General features: G+C 38.7%; 1 protein-coding gene across 3 annotated transcripts in view; it reads left to right on the plus strand.

The window, feature by feature from the left end:
- LOC128513951 (myosin heavy chain, striated muscle-like) overlaps window positions 1-21,382 on the plus strand; it is a 142,196-nt gene that overhangs the window by 101,719 nt on the left and 19,095 nt on the right. For all 3 annotated transcript variants that reach the window (XM_053487528.1, XM_053487529.1, XM_053487530.1), the window contains 2 exons: window positions 8,672-8,781; window positions 11,253-11,327. In XM_053487528.1, coding sequence (XP_053343503.1) covers window positions 8,672-8,781; window positions 11,253-11,327 — 185 coding nt within the window. The remainder of the gene's footprint in view (window positions 1-8,671; window positions 8,782-11,252; window positions 11,328-21,382) is intronic.

The raw sequence follows: 21,382 nt of genomic DNA on the forward strand, positions 1-21,382 counted from the left end.
GCTCGGACACTGAATAACAAACCAGATAAAAGAAATAAATGAAAGGACAAACCAAAGAAAAAATGTTACATTGGCAGCAGAATCCCTTGTGAAATCTTGTTTTTTTTAATGTGTTTGACAAAAATGTTTTAATAAATAAAAAGTCATGTTATTATTATTATTATTTTTTTTACATTTCTAACTACTATTTATTACTTACTTTTTTATTCTTATTAAGTATTTTGGATTTAAAACTATTATTATTATTATTATTATTATTATTATTATTATTAAAACAATAAGCATTTTTTGTTGGACCTTTTGGGATATTTTAATAAAGACATTAATACAATAGCAAAGAAACAACATACAATAAAGTAAATTGTAGCAACAAAAGAAGGGAAATAGACTATTAAATTATTGTGGCAAATGTAATTACTTAATTTATTTATTTTTAAAGATGATGATGGTGATTATTATTATTGTTGTTATTGTTATTATTAAAACAATAATCATGTTATGTCAAACGTCATGGTATGGAAAATGAAATATAAAAAAATACATTCTTAAATAATTTAAAACATTACATTTAATAATATAAAAAAAATAAAAATAAAGTACCTTAAATATATATTGTTTAAAATAAGACTATTAGACTATTGTGGACAATTTTTATTTTTGTTAAAATGTTTTTATTATTATTATTATTATTATTATTATTATTATTATTATTACTGAAACAATAAGCATGTTTGGTTAAAACTCTTGGCATATTTTAATAAAAATATGATATAAAAAGTATAAAAATAAAGTAAAAAGAAGAATAAGACTATTTCTTTATCGTTGCAAATGTAAATAATTTATTTATTTTTTGTAGATTATTATTATTATCACCTACACGGTGTATATATATATATATATATATATATATATATATTTTTTTTTTTTTTTTTTTTTTTTTTGAGGATGATTAATCCTGCACGTTGTCCTCACACCTTATTGTCCTTGTTAGTGGATGCCTTTATATTCACCTCTTACTGTACGGTTCAGTTAATTACATCACAGCGTCTCTCACACACGTCAAATCAATAACAATGTTCTGTTTGGCGTAATAACAGCCATGTGACATTGAACTGAAGTGTAGTTTCAATGTCCTTCATGACCAGACGAACAAAACCTGATGTTTACGTCTCCATAGAGCTACAAACACCGATCAGCCAGAACACTGAAAGCAGTGAGAGGTGAAGTGAAGAACATTGATTATCTCGCTACAGCAGCACCTGTCAGGGAGTGGGACACAGTATACTAAACACCAAGAGAGCAGTCAGGTTTAAAGTTGATAAGTTGGAAGCGGGAAAAATGGGCAAGCGTGAGGACCCGAGTGGCAAGAAGGGTCTCCAAAACAGCGGGTCTGGTGGGGCGTTCCCGATGTGCAGTGGTTAGTACCTGCCAAAAAAAGTGCCTATAGAAAGCACAACAACATGGTGATGGGCAGCAAAGGCTCATGTAATGATGCAGAACCAGATCATGGAGAAATGGAAGAGATGGCACCAGGATGCATTATGAGAAGAACCACAAGGTTGTGAGTCCAAACCTACAATGTCAAGGCACATAAGAACGCAAGCACTATTTCCTATTTTATGATGTTGTGGTTTTTCATAAAACTGCATGGCGAAACAAGTTCTTACGCACAGAAGTTGAACTAAAACCAAATTTCAATGAAGACAAATTCGGTTTGTGTCCAAAATTCAGGGCTAAATAAGAAACACCGCCCCCTTGTGGTGTGGAGAAAGATTTCCTCTAAACAGGTGCAGAGCGTTCCCGCGTACATGCCGACCATCAGTTCTCATCCTTGTGGGTGACTTTGGACTAAAGAAGTCACGTGACATGATGTGATGCGACGTGGTCCTCAGCCAGCCTTGACAGGCACGATTCATCGGCGTGGGTTTGGCGTGTCAGGACCGTAACCCTGGATTGCGCTCTTCTTTGCTTTCAAGTGGCTTCACTTCTTGAAGCGCGCTCCGAAGGAATACAGCTTAAGCGTTCGTTATACCTTTTCACCCTTCACCTCCGAACACTCCTACACTCACTCGATCTTGACTTTTTTTTTCCCCTTTTCTTTTTTTTCTAAAGTACTGCGACATTTTTTTTTCTTACTTCACAGCGTGAAGGTCGTGTCTTAAGTTTGAATGTGACACGCTGGAGTCCTGTATAGAACATTCTCCATCATCTTCACTGGCTTCCTCATCCTTGAGTCTTATCAATTGAATGGAATGGAATGAAACCTTTATTATTCGTCAATATGACATGATTCACTCTGTAGACTTTTTTCGTCTCTGTCTCTCTCTGTTCACCAACACCATCTGCGCTCCGAGGGTCAGCGTGTGACACAAACCGCTACCGTATTGATGAGGTGCGAAGTTCCACTGGTAGTTTGAACACAATCCTGTTTTTCTCATCTAGAGAAATCCTATTGTCGTGCGGTTCTTTATGCATCCTTCAGCAATCAGGAAGCAGCTTTTACCGTAGCCTGTTTACTGTGAGCTCCTGATTGAAAAACACTCATCTCACAGTGATTGAAAAAAAAAAGAAAAAAAGAAGCCGTATGTATGAAAGCGGAAGGGCTGATTGGAGAGCCGGGCCCCGAGGAGAGCACTCTGGGAAGGGCATGCTGGACTTTGGGTAAGTAGAGGGTGCTTAATTACTTTTCCCCAACGTCCTCCAAGCCATACCTTATCCCCCCATCTCGGTACGAGCCATTAGTCATCGGAGAAGTGCCGTTATTAAGGCATTAGACGACTCGTTGCGGCTGCTCTGGAAATTGTTGCCGGTACCGATGCAATTAAAGAATCCATTAGTATTATTAATAAGGACTCACGTGTGCGCCGGTGGACGGTGGTTTAATATGTAATTACGCTGCCGTTATAAGAGACACACACAGAAAGTGGAATAGGCCTTGCCTTGTTCAATCACGTTTCCTACTCGTCAAACTCGCATATTTAATTCAAAGCCCTTTTTAAATAAATATACATATTTAACCGATACATCATCCAGAGGACATGTTAATTAGTGCGATGATGAATTCTTAATGCCAGCTTTAACAATATATGTGAGCGTTATTATTACTAATTCCGGGCTAGTACACGTGGCACGTTTTTTACACGAGCACCGCAGGCTCTTATTTTCGTTCAAGCGATTAGAGAACGCAGGGCTGTGGTGTTAACGCGCTTTCCGTTAGCTTCGTTTATTAATTTTTAATGTTACTTTTATTAAGCGCAAATTGCAACACACTTCACTGGACAAAATCCGCTAACAGGTTCCGTATTAGTCCGTAACTATGGGGTGTTACAGTAGTATGTACAGTCGTTTGATGGGGAAAAAAGGCAGAATGTTTTGCGGAGAGACTGCGATGGACAGCGACTGTAACCGTGAAAACGAGTCACTAAGGAACAAGTTTTTCTTAGTTAAGAAAATGAAAAGAAGTGAAGAAGTTTACACACTCAGTTTATTGTGTTGTACGACGGCAGTGGGTCCATTAGGATCAGCGTCCAAACACTCCAAGACGTTAAATCAGAAGTGTTTCAGCCCCGTTTGCTCCAAATTCATTAAAGGAATCTAATCGTTAGCGAGTGCAAATGTCATTCCAATTCTCAAGACGTAGAAAATGTGAAATTGACTCGTCCAAACCTCATCTTTCTGGAAAAGCCTTAAATACCGTAGTCGGAAGTGTTTCAGCTTAATTTATTTCCTTCTAGCCATCGTAACATTACTGTTAAAGAACCCAGAGAACCCTAAAGACGATCCGCTACGCAACGAGACGGTTATTTCTACGAGTGTAGACTCTTATGTTGTACATACAGCTATTTCTCTGATTTGCATTTTGAGTGTTTTAAATCCAGGTATTTCGCTTCAATAAAACACAAACCCTGTGTATATAAATATGAACAGCTCTACGCTCTGAAGGAAAAAAACTAAATCAATAAATAAAACCTCCTGCTTGTGTCTCTTTCCTGATCTGTCCCCTGCGTCTCCATCAGTCTCCTGGAGTGAGACTATAAGAAGTGCAGCAGCAGCAGCAGCGTCTCCTCGACCTGACGGGGAAGACATCGCTTAGTCGCTGATCTCAGAGGACGTGTTATATGATACACGATGCATGTTTATTTTGGGGGGATAAACTAAAATTTCCCCTAATGTTTGTCTGAGCTTTTTCATCATCAGTTTGGGACGTGTGTTTTGTGTGTATGTGCTTTTAGTTCCCATAATGCACTGGGATGTTTACTGTACAGAAAGATACTGAGGCGGTGGCTCCACTGACGCACTTGGCGGAACCTCGGGAGGAGCTTGGGTGTGTGATGGAGCAGCTTGGATTGTGATGGAGGAGTTTTTGTGGTGAAGGAATGTACTGGATGGATTATACAGTACTGAGGTGCTGGGATACTACAGTGTGCCAATTAGTAGCTTAATTTGAAGATGATTATTAAATCCAGCACATAACTACATACCATACAGTAATGTCTTATATAACATTTTGATTTTACTTACAGTATGTATCATATGTGTGAGTTGACTCATAAATGATTCGAATCGTTTGCAAAATGACTCAAGTTAAATTTAGAAAGATTTTACACATGAAACACAGCTTGCTTTTTTTTCTTTGATGATACCTGCAAAATGTCTCGGACTCTGATATCAATTTTGTAACACACACACACACACACACACACACACGAAAATCAGTCTACTTCCTATTAGGAGAAACAATCTAAATGTTAAGTAATGAGCGTCTCGGCTGGTAACGAGGCCCGCGGCACTCCGGCTCAGGGAAATTATTCCCGCTGAGGTTTTGTAAAAACTTCCATTGTTCACTCTGACATACACACACACACACACACACACACACACACACACACACACACACACACACTACACACACACATAGAGAAACAAGGCAAGCCTGTGCAATTTAAAGCATTTGCAGGTCTCTGCATTTCTTACCATTTCACGTTTTCTTAATCACAGCCAAGAGATTATTATTTTTTTTTTTTACATTCCTTAATGACAGGTAATTAATGTCGTTAAGATCGCCCAGAGAGTGCTGCGAGAGTGCAGCATCAGACTGAAATGCCACTTTTTGAAAAATTACACTTTTTTGTTCTTTCTCATCTTCCTTGATTGACTTAATGTACTTTTATTCCATTCCTTTTTCCAGCGCCATTAGTTTCTTCTACTTTCTTCTTTTTCCTTATCTTTCTTTCCTTTTCTTTCTTGCATTTTCTTCTTTTTTCTTCTTTCTTTCTTTACCTTTTCCTTTTTTACCCTTCTTTTTCTTTCCTTTCCTTTCTTTTTCTTACCTTCTTTTTCTTTTTTTCTTTCTTTCTTTCTTTCTTTCTTTCTTTCTTTTTTTACCTTTTCCTTTTTTACCCTTCTCTTTCTTTTCTTTTCTTTCTTTTCTTTTTTTCTTCAGTTTCTTTCCTTTTCCCCTTCTTTCTTTCTTTCTTTTTTTGCTTTTCTTACCTTTGTTTTCTCTTTCTTTCTTTCTTTCTTTCTTTTTTCTGTCTTTCTTTTCTTACTTTCTTTCTTTCTTTCTTTTCTTACCTTTTCCTTTTTACCCTTCTCTTTCTTTCCTTTACTTTCCTTTCTTTTCTTTAGTTTCTTTCCTTTTCCCCTTCTTTCTTTCTTTCTTTCCTTTTTTGCTTTCCTTACCTTTGTTTTCTCTTTCTTTCTTTCTTTTTTTCTTTTTTCTGTCTTTCTTTTCTTACCTTCTTTTTCCCTTTCTTTCTTTCTTTCCTTCTTTCTTTCTTTCTTTTTCATTTCCTTTCCTTGTTTTTATCACTCGAATTCTCCCTCACTCCTTCTCTCTATTCTCTCTCAATCAGCTAGTAATGTATTGTCCTCCCTCTCTCTGGTGCGTTACTATTTACATCTCGCCGATGTGTTTGCATTCATCCGTCTCACGCTCTGCTCGTTCTCTCCAGCGCTCACGTTGCGTTTTTATGCCTGTATTTATTTCGGCTTCTCGGCCGCTCATAAACACCATCCTGAGCTCCGCGGCCTGCAGACGCATTCGTAACACATTAGTGCGAGCGATCTGAGAGGCCTGGTTTTGGTTTAGTGTCTCGCTCCCTGTCTTTTTCTTTTCTTTTTTTTTTTGAGTGAGAGAGGGAAAGAAAAAGAAAACCCTCTATTTAATGTTATGTGAGTAAAAACTTGGATTCCAGAAAAATAAAGGGGGCTGAAGGAGCGTGTAATTGAAGTCACCTGATTAGAGGTGTGTCCCCCCCGAGAGCAGCGTAAAGCCTGGTGAAGGAGTAAACATGAGACGTGGGAAAGCTGCAGGCGTCTCTCTCAGCATACTGAACCAATTAATCACGTGTAGAGGGAAGGAGCGATCGTAGGGAGGGAGAGAAAGACGAGAGCGGATTCCTCACACAGGTGGGTGGTGACTCTCTGTGTGTGTGTGTGTGTATGAGAGAGAGGAATTTGGTTTACTTTTATAATTAAATAAAAATAAAACACACAAATTGCACCACTTTTTGTTTCAATCATCTGCAAGAGTTTTAGAAATTTTCAGAATTTTTTAAGTTAAAATATATATATATTTTTATTTATTTATTTTGTTTTTTTTTTTACACTAAAATGATACTTAAGGAACCCAAAACTATTCCTTGACATTGATTACATGAAACATTGAGCTCAAATCTGTCTCTTTTTCCGCCCGTCATTCTCTGCAGTGTCTAAACGTCAGGATAAATCAAACATCCAACAACAATAAACGACAGCACGGTCTGATAAAGTGATGTCACTGTTAGCACATGGATGATTATTTGAACATTTTATTTCTCTTATACCACAACAAGTCAACTGAAATTACAATTAAATCATATTAATGATATTCGTTTTGCTGAGTGCCATCAGCTTGGCGACAAATAAGATGACTTTTGCCGATGCAGGTGGCCGACGGTGGTTCATTGTTGTGTGACTCAGACAGCGATATCCAACCCAGCTAAAGCTACAGGGGAAAGATCCGATAGATCGCAACAACATGAGCAGGTGGTGGGAGTATTTCTCATAGAAAGAGTCACAGAGAAAGACCAGAGATACGCAGTTTGTAAGATGCTTTAAGAACACATTATATAAGAAAGAAGTTTATACTTTGTTTATCCAATTAGTTTTGCATTTCATTTACAAAATCTAAAAAATTATTTTGTTGGGCTGTGTAAGTACTGAAGACTTCTTTTTGTGTAGTTAGCTGCATAGGAGGCTGAAAAGACCCGAGCTTTAATTTTGCATAGTTATAATTTTTGTGACCTGATAAGTATAAACTCTAAGCATTGTCTTTAACCATGAAACTGTGTTTTGGTTTCTACTAACTAGTGTATTGCACTTTTGCTACCATAGATAATGCCATAAAGTGTCTAAGTTAGACAGAATAAAGTAAAAGGTGCTGCAAAACCCAAAAAATGAAGAGGACGCAAAAAAAATATCTGTCATGTAAAACACAGTTTCTCTTGGAAATGGAAAAAAATGCACAATATTTTTAGCAAACATTGATGCATAGTTACTTCTCATGGCATAAATTGAACAAAAAAAAAAAAAAAACATTATTATGGCAATGTGCAAAAGTTTGGAGAAAAAAAGAAGCACTTTTTTTGAAAACTATTAAGCACGGCGGTGGATCTGTCATGCGTTGGTGTTGTGTTGCAGTCAGTGGCACAGGAAGTATTGCACAGGTGGAGGGAAGAATGGATTCCACTAAATACCAGCAAATTCTGGCAGCAATCATCACACCATCTTTAAAAAGCTGAAGCTGAAAAGATGATGGCTTCTACAACAATAATCCTAAAAATACCTCGAAATCCACGATGGAGAACCTCAAGAGACGCAAGCTGAAGGTTTTGGAAGGGCCATCACAATCCCCTGATTTAAACATCATTGAAAATTTGTGGGTGGATCTTAAAAGAGCTGTGCGTGCAAGACGACCAAAGAATACTACAGAACTTGAAACCTTTTGCAAGGAAGATTGGGAGAAAATTCCAAGTAGAAGAATTGAAAGGCTTTTAGCTGGCTATAAAAAGCGATTGCTGGCTGTGATATCTGCCAGAGGAGGTGTTACTAAGTACTGATTATGTAGGGTGCCCAAACTTTTGCACCGTGCCACAATAATGTTTTTACTTTTTATCTTTGTTTAATTTATGACATAAAAAGTAACTATGCATCAATGTTTGCTAAAAAATATTGTGCATTTTTTCCATTTCCAAGAGAGACTGTGTTATAATCTTTTCAATTAAAAAAAATCACCAAAATCTGTTGTTTAGGGTGCCCAAACTTTTGCATAAGACTGTTTATGTATATATATATATATATATATATATATATATATATATCCTGGGGACCTGAAGCCTATCCCAGGAGGCTTAGGGCACAAGGCAGGGTACACACTGGACAGGGTGCCAATTCATCAAAGGGCACACACACTTATTCACACACAACGGGCAATTTTGAGAACACACACACAATTCATCTTAAAAGAAGCAAACTTTATGAATAAATTGCATAATTATTCTTTACTTGCACTTTGTAAAAACAACAAAATACTAAAATTATAATTGAATGTGTGTGTGTGTGTGTGTGTGTGTGTGTGTGTGTGTGTGTGTGTGTGTGTGTGTGTGTGTTGTTCCTCTCTCACACACAGCTGCAGCTGCTAAAACAAAATCTAGAGGAAACCCAGACAGAAAACTCTCACCTCCATCAGGAGAGAGAACAGCTGGTGACCAACATCAACCTCTGGATCACTGAGCACAGGTAAACACAATGACTGTACACACACACACACACACACACACACGCACACAATAGCTCAATGGTTATGGCACTGAACTACGGTTCAGAAGGTCCCAGGTTCAAATCCCACAGCCACCAAATTGTCCCTGTTTGGCCCTTAAACGAGGCCCCTAACCTTCAAAAGTTTAATGAGATAAAAATGTACTGTAAGTTGCTCTGGATAAGGGTGTCTGCCAAATGCCTAAATGTATGTAGTGTATGTACGAGGCTCTCAGTCTGTATAAACGCTTCTGCCAAATGCCATAAAATGTGAATGTAAGCACAAACGGATAGAAAGTATGACTCCCTTTTATAATCAGTGTTGGAGGAAGTTACTTTTTAAAGTAACTAATTACATTACAATATTACAGTTATTAAAAAGTAATCAGTTACATTACAGCGTTATCTTCTGATAAAAGTAACTAGTTCGAGTACTTTTTTATTGCAGAAAAAAAAACTCCTTTGTGATTCCTCATGCATGTTGTTTTAGTCAAGACCTTTATAATTATTCTACCATCATCACTCAGCCAAGTTTGACCCATAATCTGATAACTACTAATACCCCTATCTCACCTACTAATACCCCTATCTCACCTACTAATACCCCTATCTCACCTACTAATACCCCTATCTCACCTACTAATACCCCTATCTCACCTACTAATACCCCTATCTCACCTACTAATACCCCTATCTCACCTACTAATACCCCCATCTCACCTACTAATACCCCTTTCTCATCTACTAATACCCCTATCTCACCTACGCGGTTTCTGTGTGTGTTCCTATTGTGTTTGTGTGTGTGTTAGAAGGTCGTCCTACAAGCCCCGCCTCCGATGACCCGATCCGATGCGTGGAAAGATGGAGACCTCGTCACCTAATAAAAAAGCCCCATAACTCGCGGTGAATCATGCATGAACCGTACTTACAGCCACCGCGAGTTTTGGCGCTTTTTTATTAGGTGACGAGGTCTCCATCTTTCCACGCATCGGATCGGGTCATCGGAGGCGGGGCTTGTAGGACGACCTTCTAACACACACACAAACACAATAATGGATTGGGAATGACGGATTGCATAAATTGTCGGAATAACAGATTACATTTTTAAAAAGTAACTTAATAACTGAGAACTTAAATGGCGTTAGATTACTCGTTACATCAAAAAAGTTACCCGAGTACGTCACAGCCAACACTGTTTAGAATGAATTAAAAGTAGTAATTCTCGTCAAATCACTGCGGTGTGAGAGGAATAAAACACTCTACAGGACGTGCGGTTACAGGACAGTAAACCTGAGGTTATTTTACTGTAACTGCACCGCACACACAGGGTTTTATTCCCAGCTACAGGTCAGATCTCTCTCTCTCTCATTTATTAACATTCCTTTGTCTCTATCTGGCCTTCTCCAACACCTCCCTCTCTCTCTCTCTCTCTCTCTCTCTCTCTCTCTCTCTCTCTCTCATACCTTATTACTTGTTTGTCTCTCATTCTATAAATTCTCTCTCATTTTTCAAGTTCCCTCTCAAGTTTTCTCTCCCTCTCTCTTATTGTTCGAATTCTCTCTGTCTCTCTCATTCATTAAATTCCATTCCTTCTTCTCTTCCTCTCTTCATTTACCACACACACTTATTTTTCTCGCTCACTCTCAGTAATTTTTACTTTTTCTTTTTGTTGTCTCTCTTATTCAGTTCTCTCTCTCTCTCTCATTCATTAATTTCTTGGTTTTTCCAGGATTCTTTACATTTCCTCCCATTCTTTTGGTTCTCTTTATCACCCTTCCTCCCTCTCTTCTTCTTCTTCAAGTTCCCCATCTTCATCTCGGTTGTTCTCCCTCTTTCTTTACCATCTCTCTCTCTCTCATTCATTAACTTCTCTCGTTCTTCAAGTTCTCTTTGCTTCCTTCTCATTATTCGGGTTTTCTCTCTTCGTCTCTCTCTTTTTCTCTCTTCGTCTCTTTCTCTCTTTCTCTCTTCGTCTCTCTCTCTCTGATTACAGCTGCAGTATTTGATTTGTAATTTAAACTCAATCAGGACACAATCAGTTGGGTTGAAAGCAACGGAGGCGGTGACGGCTGTTGTTTCGTGCTGTTTAGCCGAGCCTCATCGCGGCTGGGTTAGCGTCCTCGCGTTCTCCTTCTGACCTGAACACCGTTCACTCGCACGTCTTCAGGAACTCAATCGTGCTGGAGTTTATTGATACAGTCAGAGCCGAGTGAAAACCCCTCTGTGCCGCTCTACGTAACGCGGAACGAACGTGATCCGAGAAGACGCGGGCCGCGACACACTCCACCACTCCGCTCAGTCACGGTTTCTCGTCTTCAGGTTTTTCCGCGAGACCGCTCCATCGCCGGTTCTTCACGCAGAGCCTTGTTTAGATGTGCACTTTGAGACGTGTGTTGTTCTTGTGATCGTGGCTCTGTCACGGAAAGTAATCATTTTATTTTTGTCTTTCTCAGGGCTGCTAACGAGAGTCTGGCTGGACGGATCAAACAGCAGAACGAGCTTTTGGCCAGCGTCAGTCTGGAGACAGAGTAGGTGTTTAATCACCTGTTTAACAGCTTCAGCTCCTCTTCATCCTGCGGCGCGGTCCCTCAGCCGTTTCTGCTCTTCACCACATTCACAACACACGATTTAACGACTTTCTCTCGTTTAGACTTTTAACGAGGGGCCGTTTATGACAGGAAGTTGTTCTTCCATTCCGATTTTTTTTTCTTTAACAGCTTAAACGAACTGCAGGCAGAAACGTCAGGACACACGCTAGAGCTATGAAGGCGTTCCGGCTAATCGTCGGGATTTATCACTCGTTATACATAATCTCTGCTTAAACGTCACGTGAAAATCACGGCTCCGTTTCAGGGGCGAACATTAAAAATGAGTCGTGGCAATACTCAGTACTCATTACTCAGTGGTTACATTAAAGTGCAGTGTGAGGCATGGTGTGAAGTGATCAGGCACTGAGGAACTTCCTGTGAGCCTTAGTGAAGGCAAAAGAAAAAAGGCATAAAAGTTATAAATAAATAAACAACGGCCTACAATTGGTAGAGCGTGGCAACTGTGCCACAAAACCAGCCAATCAGAGCTTACATTGTTCCACTCTTGTTGCCAGATTGAGCCATTTCTAAAGCAACTTTTCATCATGTTTGGCTCAGTAGAAAAATGTGTGTTAAAGGGTGACAAATTAAGCTACACTATGAGTTCTAGTGCTGATATTTTATGACTTATTTTATATTTTATGAATTATTATTAAAGTGGGTGGATTTTCAGCACTGTCTGGGGGGAATTATTAGTGTGATCTGGCAACCCTGATGAGTCCAGCGCAGTGATCTTAAACAAGAAAAAACTGGACTTAAAAATTGGTTATTAATTCTTCCTCAGAAATGAGGCTCAAATAAAACGGCATACAAGATTAGTAAAACTGTGCTTCACTCTACACGTGCGCTAAACCGCGAGGAGTGATCTCTACGCATCACGATTTGTTACACACGGTTTGTTTGTTGCGTCTGTTAACCTGCAGTATTTCCTTCACTGGTATTATCTCATTACCGTTGCAGATTGAGTGTAGCAATCTGGACGAGGGCTACAACAAATATATGGCCTTTATAAAGATCGTTTAAAAAAATATTTAAAAACAATAAATATCATTAGCATTATCACTATATCCATGGAACGGCATAATTTACCCCAACATTGATATTACACTGTGATAGCACCCAGCAGTAGATGTACGATATTGGACGTAGGATTGGTATAGAATAGTACGGAAAGGGAAATTTTTTAGTAACTGATATAATTGCATAGAATTATGGCTGAGAACTGATTCCTCTGTCACGTCCTACCTTCTTTTCTTTTCACCTGGATTAACTTTTGTCGAGGTACAGTACAGTGAAACCTTGGATTGCGAGTACCTGGATCCGCAAGCATTTTGCAAGACGAGAGAATTTTTTAAAATAAATAAAAAAACTTGATACACGAGTGAGGTCTTGTATGCATCCACGTTTGTCTGCCAAGCATCGCATGATTACAACAATTGTCTCCCATGCTCGGTCTCACTCCTCTCTTGTCTTACTTTAGCCACAATTCTTTTGAAAGTTAAAGTACAGGTTAATTTGTTGCATTTTTTCTTTATATTTTGTATTCATTATTTTTCTTTATTATCTATATTTTTGGGTTGTGGAACAAATTGTCAGAGTTTCCATTATTTCTTATAGGGAAATTCACTTTGATATACAAGCACACTTCCAGAACGAATGATGCTGGCAATCCAAGGTTTAACTGTATATCGTTGTACATGCACTGTAGCAGTAACTATACATTTATCTGTAATAATTCCTTCATTATAACTTCCTTCTCCCCACCGCAGAGATGTGAGCGAGCGTGATGAGCATCACTGTTTGATCCCCAACTCTCTGACCTTACTACTGTACCTGCCTCACGCGCTACTGTAGGAGAGAAAATTAAAGTAATCTGTCTACAATACGTGCAGCCATAAGCATTCCCAGAGGCGTGTGTGTGTATGTGTGTGTGTGTGTGTGTTCACATGTAAAGTAAGAAGTAAAGGAAGTCTCAGGGAGAGTGATTTTGTGTGATGATCACTGTGCTGATTTTTAGCTCACAGCGCCTGCATGCCACGTGAATTTCATTGTCTCTTGCGGGCCACGTGATAAAAACCGCGCTATAAAGTGTTCCCCTGCAAGTCGAGTTATTAGAACATGGCTGAATTGTCATTAAATGGCCGCCTGTGCTGTGAATCTTTCTCTCTCTCTCTCTCTCTCTCTCTCTCTGTTATTTCATCAGCTCTCGCTTGTCTCTCCGTAACACTTGTCATCCCGACTGCTTTGCATGATGAAGAAATCCCAGCGCGACGTGATGTAGAACATAATCGCTTTTTATCCAGAGCTGATTTGAGACAAGAACTCGTTCACTTCTCTTCTCAACTCCAGCAAGGAGAACCATCGCTGGCAGAGCACCAAAAGATAATTATACCTCAGAGAGAAAGAAGGGGGGGGGGGGGGTGGAGGGAGGTTAGTGAGGGAGGGAGGGAGGGAGGGGGAGTCTGCGTGCTCGTCTTGTCAATCGGTATGGCCTTCCTACCTACAGCTTTCAAAAGCCCGGCGCCGACACGCAGCCGTTTCCGAACCTCCCCTCTCATCCCTAATGGACATGTTTGTAAGGAAATGAATAGCTCTTGTTTTCCATTAAGAGCATTGGAAGAAATGGCACTTTGTATGTTGGCATGGTGGACGACGTATGGATTGAAGTTCAAAGGGTTCACCGAGGACGCACTCTGTATGCCTGCAGTAATGACAGTCTTCTCTCTGATGTGTCTGATGCATTTTTTTTCATTTTTTTTCATTTCCCTTCATCATGAAATGCCATTAATTGCTTCCAAATGGTTCTGAAACTCAGCTTAAAGACAGATGGAGGTCTTGCAGTAATTGTTGCTGGTTTCACGAACGAAACGTCCCCTAATGTCTCAAGTCAACGGCTACCGTCCCTAAAGCTCCGAGAACTGTTTGTTATCCCGAGACTATTTTTGTCCCGGTTCTCCGAAGGGAATCAGAGATGAGTTTTTTTTTCATGCACATCTTTGACATGTTTAGTCATCAAGTGTATGAAAAAAAAGGACAGCTTACTTTTTGTCCTATTAATAAATCGAAGGTTGAGAGATTCAGAAAGATTCAGGAATCATCGGAGCAAAGGTGAACACCAAAACTGAATGTCTGAATGTCCTACTTACTTATTAAACGTGCCATTTTTGTTATGCTAATACCTGCTATGCTAATACAGCCGTCTACCAACTAGGTCAGTGCTCTCGCTTCATGAATCTATACTGGCTTTATTCACATCACAGTTCAGTTGAAATGCTTTTTTTCTCCTTTCGGCAATTATTTGCATATTTCCAAGATTGGTGTTCACCAAAAAGCAATCCTCGACCCCTCAGAAATAAGGAATAACACGGATATAAAAGGTTTAAGAGCTTAAGAAGTGATTAAAGCCTAGATGTAGAGCCAACAGTCCACTAGATTACACCAGGTTTGTTTATATTGAAGGGTTTATTAAAGGGATCTAAATGTACTACAAAACAATTGTCTACAGTTACCTAAAGTCTTTCTAGTTTTTCCTTAAGACACAAATGATTTTCCACAATGAAAGTCATTCCGTTAGTTTAATTATAACACTGATACACACATCCTCACTTTAGTGTCAAGCACATGGCAAATAAAAAAAGGCAGTCTTAGTAGGGGAAATATCTTAAATCTAGTCACTGTTTCACTGTGCCCCTACTATTATGTTTGTGCTTTTGTTTTTAGCACAAAAACGTTGGACCTGGAAATGCAGATCGTATCAGTGGAGTGATTGGACCCTGGAACCGAGTGCCACTGTATTACTTTTCTAAGAAATCAGCCTGACGGTTTTTAAAAAAATTTTGTTTTTCCATTTGAGGACCAGGCAGTCTATCTCCTTCAATTTTACCCGGACTGCCACAAAAACTTATACAAAAAAGTTCAGCCAGTTTCAGAGCATTGACATAAAAAAAGCCTCGACATAAAAATGCCTAATTTTCAAGTTTCATTTGCACCAAACCCCCCTTACTCACTTGATTCCTAGCTCAGTCATTTTGGGTCCAATCAAGTCCAATCAAATAGCTTGAAAAGCCATCAGTCAGTCAATCAAAAATGCAGAATCCCTTTAAATTCGCTCCGTAGAAACTGAGCTGCCATTTATAGTGTACAGGGAGTAAATCCCATATACAGTACATATACATTTTTATTGTCAATTTTCATAGATTCCCAAAACAAAATTCTTTTAACAAAACCTTCAGCCTGCTCCCAAAAATAATGGACAAGATTCGTCAAGCCATGAGGGAATTATGAGGGTATGTTTGGGACACAAAATGGATTTTCTCATACAAAACTATTGATTTCTTGCCCTAAAGATTGTGTCTAAAATCTGTCTAATAAACATCTTTGGTAAAACTGCCCACAATTTTTGCAGCACACACACCAAACTTGACATCATACGAACTCACGACCCAGACCTTCAAAACAAACAACCCATAAAGCTCGAGCCTCAAAGGTTTCCAAGATATCCGCCTTAGTTGCACCCCTACTTTGAGGTTTCTTTAGGAACTGCCTTTAGTTTTTGTTAAAAGATTACTGTATGCTATATATACATATATTATTAATCCTATTACTAGACATATTTTATTATTGATTGGCAGATAATTTAGCTTTTATCAAGTAATGAATGCTCTATAAATAGTCATAGCTTAAGATATTTCATTTTTGTTCAGTACAGTGATTAGAGCCTAATTATTAAGATCTCTCCTTTAAGGGTAACTATAGAAAAAAAAGTTTTTTTCTACTGAACAAGAATAATAAACTTTTGAAAATAAAACTTTACTGGAACATCATTTAAAAAAGTAAGGATTGTAGTGATTTTTATGCAGAACCAGTTACAGGCCAGACCTGCCACGTTGACTTACTGTACGATCCAGCGAGTAACATGGCGTCGACGTATTGATGTCTGTGGTTGCTTGTAGTCATGTGGCTTTACCGTGTCACAGCTAATTTGCAAACAACAGAAAAATTTTTCAGGTAACAGCTATGTATCGTGCATGTACATGTTTTTAAAGTTCACTTTAAGGCACATGTAGTCACAGGTCACCTCCTGTCATTGTATTTATTATCAAATCGATGTTACTTTTATTTTATAATATTGTATATTATTAGATTAATCCTTTGCATCCCATAAAAACAGACCAAAACAAATCCATCCAAGTCTGTAACCCATTTTTTTTCTAAATGAATCACAGAGATTTTTTTTTTTTACTACACAAAATCTACACAATCCGTTCCTCGCATGAATAGATAAGATATGATTATACACTCCTGTGTGAGATGTACAGTAGCGCTCAGTATAAGTGTGTGTTCTCACCCCGATCATGTCCTGATTCAAGTCTTTATGACGGACTGCTCATCTCCCGCTCCGATTGGTCTGGAAGGATTCACGAGCCTTGTATTGCACTTTATCGCTGTTTATGCGCCGAGAGCTAACGATTGTCTCCGCTCTCGCGTCTCTCTCTCTCGCTCTCAGCACTCAGGTCTGCAGTCATGCCGCTAATCAGCGAGCGCTTGTTAATCAGCTAAGAGGTCGTCTAGAGGTGGAGGAGTGACCACTAAGTGTGTGAGAGAGAGAAAGACAGAGAGAGAGAGAGAGAGAGAGAGAGAGATTGCTATGGAATAAAATGACCTAAATGCACAGCAGTAGAATATAAACCGAACCGGAGCTGTTGGTCACATCACTTTAAATCTGCATTCTGATTGGTCAGAAGGTGCTGATTAGCTTTTAATTACCTCTAGGTTGAAAAGTAGACACTTTAAGCTTTCTATAGATATCTTTCTCATGTGTGTCAAAGATTTGCTGAGTTTCAGTTCAGTTTAGCAGCGCGTTCCAGAAAGATATCGGCGGAGACGCAGCCACCTGAAGGCGCACCCTGTTTATTTTATTTATTTTACAAAAGCACAATGCTGTGTTGATATTGTAAGCATACACATATTAAAGTAGACTCTGTACAGATTCAAATGATGAACTACACTTAACAAAACAAAAATTAGTGTTTTTTTTTTTTTCTGTTATCAGCAAAATAATGCAAGTGATCCCGCTGGCGGGTTTGTGGACCTCAGGGGTTTAGTAAAGGCCCATTTCTTTTTCAATAGGCCGCTTCCTCGACTTACTCAGAATCTCCTCTTTTGTTTCACTTAAATATTTTACAAATCATGAAATTACTAGCACGCTGTGTCTCAGATCAAATATTTATCAAGCAGTAATATTAACCAAATTTCCTGTTAAAGTTAGTGCTTGCATTTTAAAAAACTCCCAACAGTACACTGTGTTTTTTGTAACAGCTTCAAAACTTCTAGATTTTCCAGTTCATAAAATACTTTAGTTCGTAAGGTCAGAGATCACGATTTGAAACAGTTCATGACAAGAGTCAAGATGAAAGGTCTGAGAGAGATAGAGCTCATCGACCTGTCGTCTAGCAGATGTCTGGTTTAAATCTTGTACATACTTTAAGATAGTCAGTGTGTGTGTGTGTGTGTGTGTGTGCGTGTGTGTAAGAGAGCATTAAGAATCGTTTATGAAATGCAGTCAATCTATTTTTGGTCAATTTGAATCTTTGGGTCTTTGGGAATTAATAAAAAAAAAAAAAAATTCAAACCGAGCTTAAACGATAAATGGTCTAAAATTGATCCTTAAAAATATACAACAGGTTTATTGCGTCATAGTCTTTTAAATTTATGGAAGGCTGTTATACTGCCATCTAATGGACTGGAGTGTGGCACAAAAGCTTGACATAAAAGACTAGGCAAAAAAAAAAAAAACACTACTCTAGCTTTGTGTGAGACGAGACATTTATGCATTCAACCACACAGTATTTTTGTTTTTATTAGATACTTTTATTAGCTTTTAATACTTCAAAACCTGTAAGAAATATAGCTGCTTAAGACAAATCAGCCAAACATTAGCGGTGTCAAATCAAAAGTACCAAAATCCAATCAACCGACAGTCTACCCATGATTCATAGCTCCACCTGAAGTAATGAGTAAGTCACAATTAGGAGTTAATAAGTTGTAATAATAGGTGAATTGTAATAATTTAGGAAGTAATAATAAGTTGCAAAGTGGGTAATTAAGAGTTAGTAGGTTTTAAGATATTGTGAAATAAAAGTTGGTAATTCAATTATGATTTAACTTAAGTTAAAAACGCATGATAATGGGCCAGTTGTAAAATGAGATACCTTTAAAACGACAACAATATAACAGACTACCAAAAAAAGACTAGCAAAAGAGATTTTTAATCTCAATGGGCTTCTCCTGGTTAAATAAAGGATTAATAATAATAAAAAAAACTACCAATATAGTCCAAATACATGTGCAAATAATATATTTTATTTTATGAATTAAAAATAAAAATGCTTCATAAATAAATATATAAATAAAAAATAAAAAGAAATTCATAAATTTATAAAAGGTATTAAAATGAATACATTTCATTAATTATTTAAAACAATAATAAAAAATGGACTTATAAGTTAATTGATAAATGCACCTTGTGGTTCAGGGCCTCTGTTGGTAACTCAGTCAAACCTACAGTCATAAATTTTATTTCACATTAATTGCCCAAGACAAAAAGCAAGACTTCCATGTGAAAAAAAATGAAAGGAGGAGGCGTGGCTTCCATGAGTGCTGGTTAATATCAGGGATTTGATCAATTTGGATTACCGTGCCGACTGGCTTATTGAGGGACAAAAAGCTTTTGGACTTTTGGAATTGAGGAATACAGTAGATGTTTCTCAGAAGTCATTAGGAGAATAAAATGCTGAAGAAAGATCAGGAGCGGTTAAAGAACCTGTCTCTGTGTAACCCTGACCCTCATTACACTCCACACTCTCATCTCTGTGCCTCGTGTCAGAGTGGGTGTGTCGACCATAAAGACTAGAAAACTCAGCTGCAGCTTCTCCACTGACGCTGGAGACTCCTTACAGAGTGGTTCAATAAGGGTAATAAGGTTCTCTTTACAGAAAACCGCATGTTTCACTTGTGTATGTAATGTACACGTCTCTGTGAATGAACACAACGCTTCAGAACGAGCACATTCCTAAAAATCTACACTACGATCAGCGCTGCTGCCATAGAAAATCCATCAATATTTTCGGACTAATCACAATTCATTTGTTCATTTAAAGAAAAACTTTCACACTCCTGTTCATCTGCTTCTCTCTTTCTCTCTCTCTCTCTCTCTCTGTCTGTCCTGCTGATTTCTCTCTAACACTCCGTCAGCTCTCACCACACGCTCGTTAAATCAAGCCACAATTATCTGCTCTCAATTAGCAAATGGCGAGCGATTACGGCTGTGGATTACCCTAAACACACAGCGACAGCGACGGGGGCTCTGACACCAGAACGCACCGGCCGCCCCATGTTTCAGTCAAGTCGTCAACACATTTCTGGCTAATTAGTGGAATTAAAGGCTTCTGATGGGAAAGTAAACGAACGAGAGGCGCATGGGAGCGTCCCAGCATTTTGTTTAGGGAGAACTGACCTGTGTTGCTTCAGATGTTTCCTCTGGATCACAGTGTCTCAGAAATTAATTCCTTAATTTATTTCCACCTACAGATGGAGCCACGCCAAATAGCCGCGGAAGTGTGAATGGCGTACGAATGGCGTACGGCTGCCTTATGCACGCCGTAATCCCCCCTCCTTTTTCTTCGAGAAAGGCGTGTCAAGATTTCACAGTAAACACGCCCATTCAAGCCCTATTTATGCATTTACCTGGTTCCACCACTAGATGGCGCTTCGTTCTCAAGGACACGTTAACACAAGCCAGCAATTTAGCTGCGCTGAGTTGCAATCACGTGATTTTAACAATCCGCTCCCACCCCCACCGAACTGACGCTGCCAAACTGCACTAGAGATGAAGATGGCGGCTTAATGGACTATTCGCGGTAAGTGGTGTTTTTATTTATAAAATTTGTTTGGGATTAGTTTACAGTTTATTTTCCAGTTTAGTTTTTTTACCGGCCGTTTTGAAAATCACTGGCAGCACCAGCAGCGGTCAGATGTAACTTTAGATAACTTAATGATCTGTTTACCAAGTCTGGAGTTAACATTACAGCTTACTGTCAGTGTCACAAACTCACAATGTCACTCCTCTTTAACTAAAAAAGACACTAAAGCTTCGAAAATACTATTAATGTCCCTATTACAAAAGCTGCACTACCGGATGAAGAGTGTTTGTGCTCTATAAAAATGCCTTTAGAATCTGACCGCGTGCTGTCTGGATAAATTCAGCATTTATTTATTCTTTGGGTAAGAGTTAATCTGCAGGTTATATCTGTGAATATAATGTGATGCAGTTCATGAGGAACACGAGCTGAGGATAGATGTACAGGAGCTCGCGAGCTAAACGCTCATAACCGGGTTTATATTTTTCTCAATTTGGCCGTGACTTTGCGCGGTAGCGCGAGCGCTTAGTTACCGAGATGGATAAAAACTCTGAAGTGTTTATCAGTTAAGGAGTGTGAGGAGGGGGAGGTGTGTGTGTGGGGAGGTGTGGGGGGCTTCAGTACTGGGTAAGTTATAGTTTGGCTTCAGAGATTAACTAATATATAGGAGTGTTATATCGCCTAACTTATTTGTATGAAAAGCGCATTTTAATTTAATGCAGACGATAATACAGACAGACCGGGGTTAACACTAATAAAGTTCAATGGTTAAAGTTATCCCAGTTTATTTACATTCCAGAATTCCCCAAAACAGTATTTTACACACTCTGTGGTGTAGGTTTACTAATATCTTTTATATTTATTACAACTAGATATTCTGTAAAGTTTATTTATCTTTGTCTTCACTAAATTCTCCTGTTGTCTTTAAGCAGAGCTCCGCCCTGGAGGATTGGGGGGTCAGACGGATGACGGTTGGCCTTTTGGAGCTACTGGAGGAGCCTGAACAAGCTGTTAAAGGGAGCTGTAGGAGGGATGACGTCACAGTGCAACAGCTTTAGAATAATGTTTGGTCAAGTC

Source organism: Clarias gariepinus, chromosome 26, assembly GCF_024256425.1.
Source record: "Clarias gariepinus isolate MV-2021 ecotype Netherlands chromosome 26, CGAR_prim_01v2, whole genome shotgun sequence".
In the NCBI taxonomy this organism is placed as follows: domain Eukaryota; kingdom Metazoa; phylum Chordata; class Actinopteri; order Siluriformes; family Clariidae; genus Clarias; species Clarias gariepinus.